Source organism: Propithecus coquereli, unplaced genomic scaffold, assembly GCF_000956105.1.
Source record: "Propithecus coquereli isolate 6110/MARCELLA unplaced genomic scaffold, Pcoq_1.0 Scaffold45, whole genome shotgun sequence".
NCBI lineage: Eukaryota > Metazoa > Chordata > Mammalia > Primates > Indriidae > Propithecus > Propithecus coquereli.
In genome coordinates, this window is record NW_012150285.1 from 4,510,070 (window position 1) to 4,511,014 (window position 945).

The 945-nt window shown below is 30.9% G+C and overlaps 1 protein-coding gene across 1 annotated transcript in view; it reads left to right on the forward strand.

Annotated features, from left to right (window-relative positions):
• The window catches only part of KIF5B (kinesin family member 5B), a 118,776-nt gene that overhangs the window by 35,026 nt on the left and 82,805 nt on the right, over positions 1-945 (forward strand). The window contains exon 3 of the mRNA XM_012654843.1: positions 246-352. Coding sequence (XP_012510297.1) covers positions 246-352 — 107 coding nt within the window. The remainder of the gene's footprint in view (positions 1-245; positions 353-945) is intronic.

Below are 945 nucleotides of genomic sequence, written 5' to 3' on the forward strand. Positions count from 1 at the left end.
CAAAAAAAAAAAAAAAGAAAAGAAAATCTGAATCTTTGTCACCATTCTTTGCACAAGTACTTTGTTATACAGAATTGAGTGTGCATGGATTAGGAATAGAGTTGTGTGTGTGAATTTAATTTAGAGTTTTTTCTACGTCACTAAGGATAAACATATGACGTTTTCCTATAACATTCTTTAAGTAATTTCTTATGAATTTTAAGGAAAAAATTCCCTGAAGTTTAAAATCTCTTATTTTCTCCTAGATGTACTTGAGGGATACAATGGGACAATATTTGCATATGGACAAACATCATCTGGGAAGACACATACAATGGAGGTAATAATGTTACATAATCTGTACTTTGATGTAGTATATTCATTCATTCATTTGTGAAATTATTGTACCATGCTTAAACATCTTTATTTACTCTTTATTGCTTTTTCTCATACAAATAATGTATAGGTAACATCATTGTTCGAGTCTAACCAGTTCCTGAGTTTGAATAGTAAGGGATACCTATGTTTGAGATTATATATAGCTTTGTTTTATTAGTTAATAAGCACAAAATAATGGACATTTTAGAGTTAATCATGAACTTTCTGTGACCCTGTTATACGGGAAATTTTTGAATGCTTATTTGTTGTTGATTCTATTCAGAATGAATAATTTTTTCCTTTTCTTGGCTCCTCCTTCCAAAAATACTTGCACTCTTCTCTGATAAGAATATTGCCACAATTATCGGTGTTGCTGTTAATACATGTGGACCTGCTCTAGCTTTGCTTCTAGAAAACAACCTGTGATGATCTTCCACTACTGCAGAAGAAAATAACTGCTTATTTTAGCATGATTCATATTACTCATTTTCACAGTTTCAGAGAACCAAGGACATTGTTAGCATTTGCCTGAATTTGACATGAAATAGAAGGAACAATGTAGATTTATATGGAAAGAAACTCAAACTT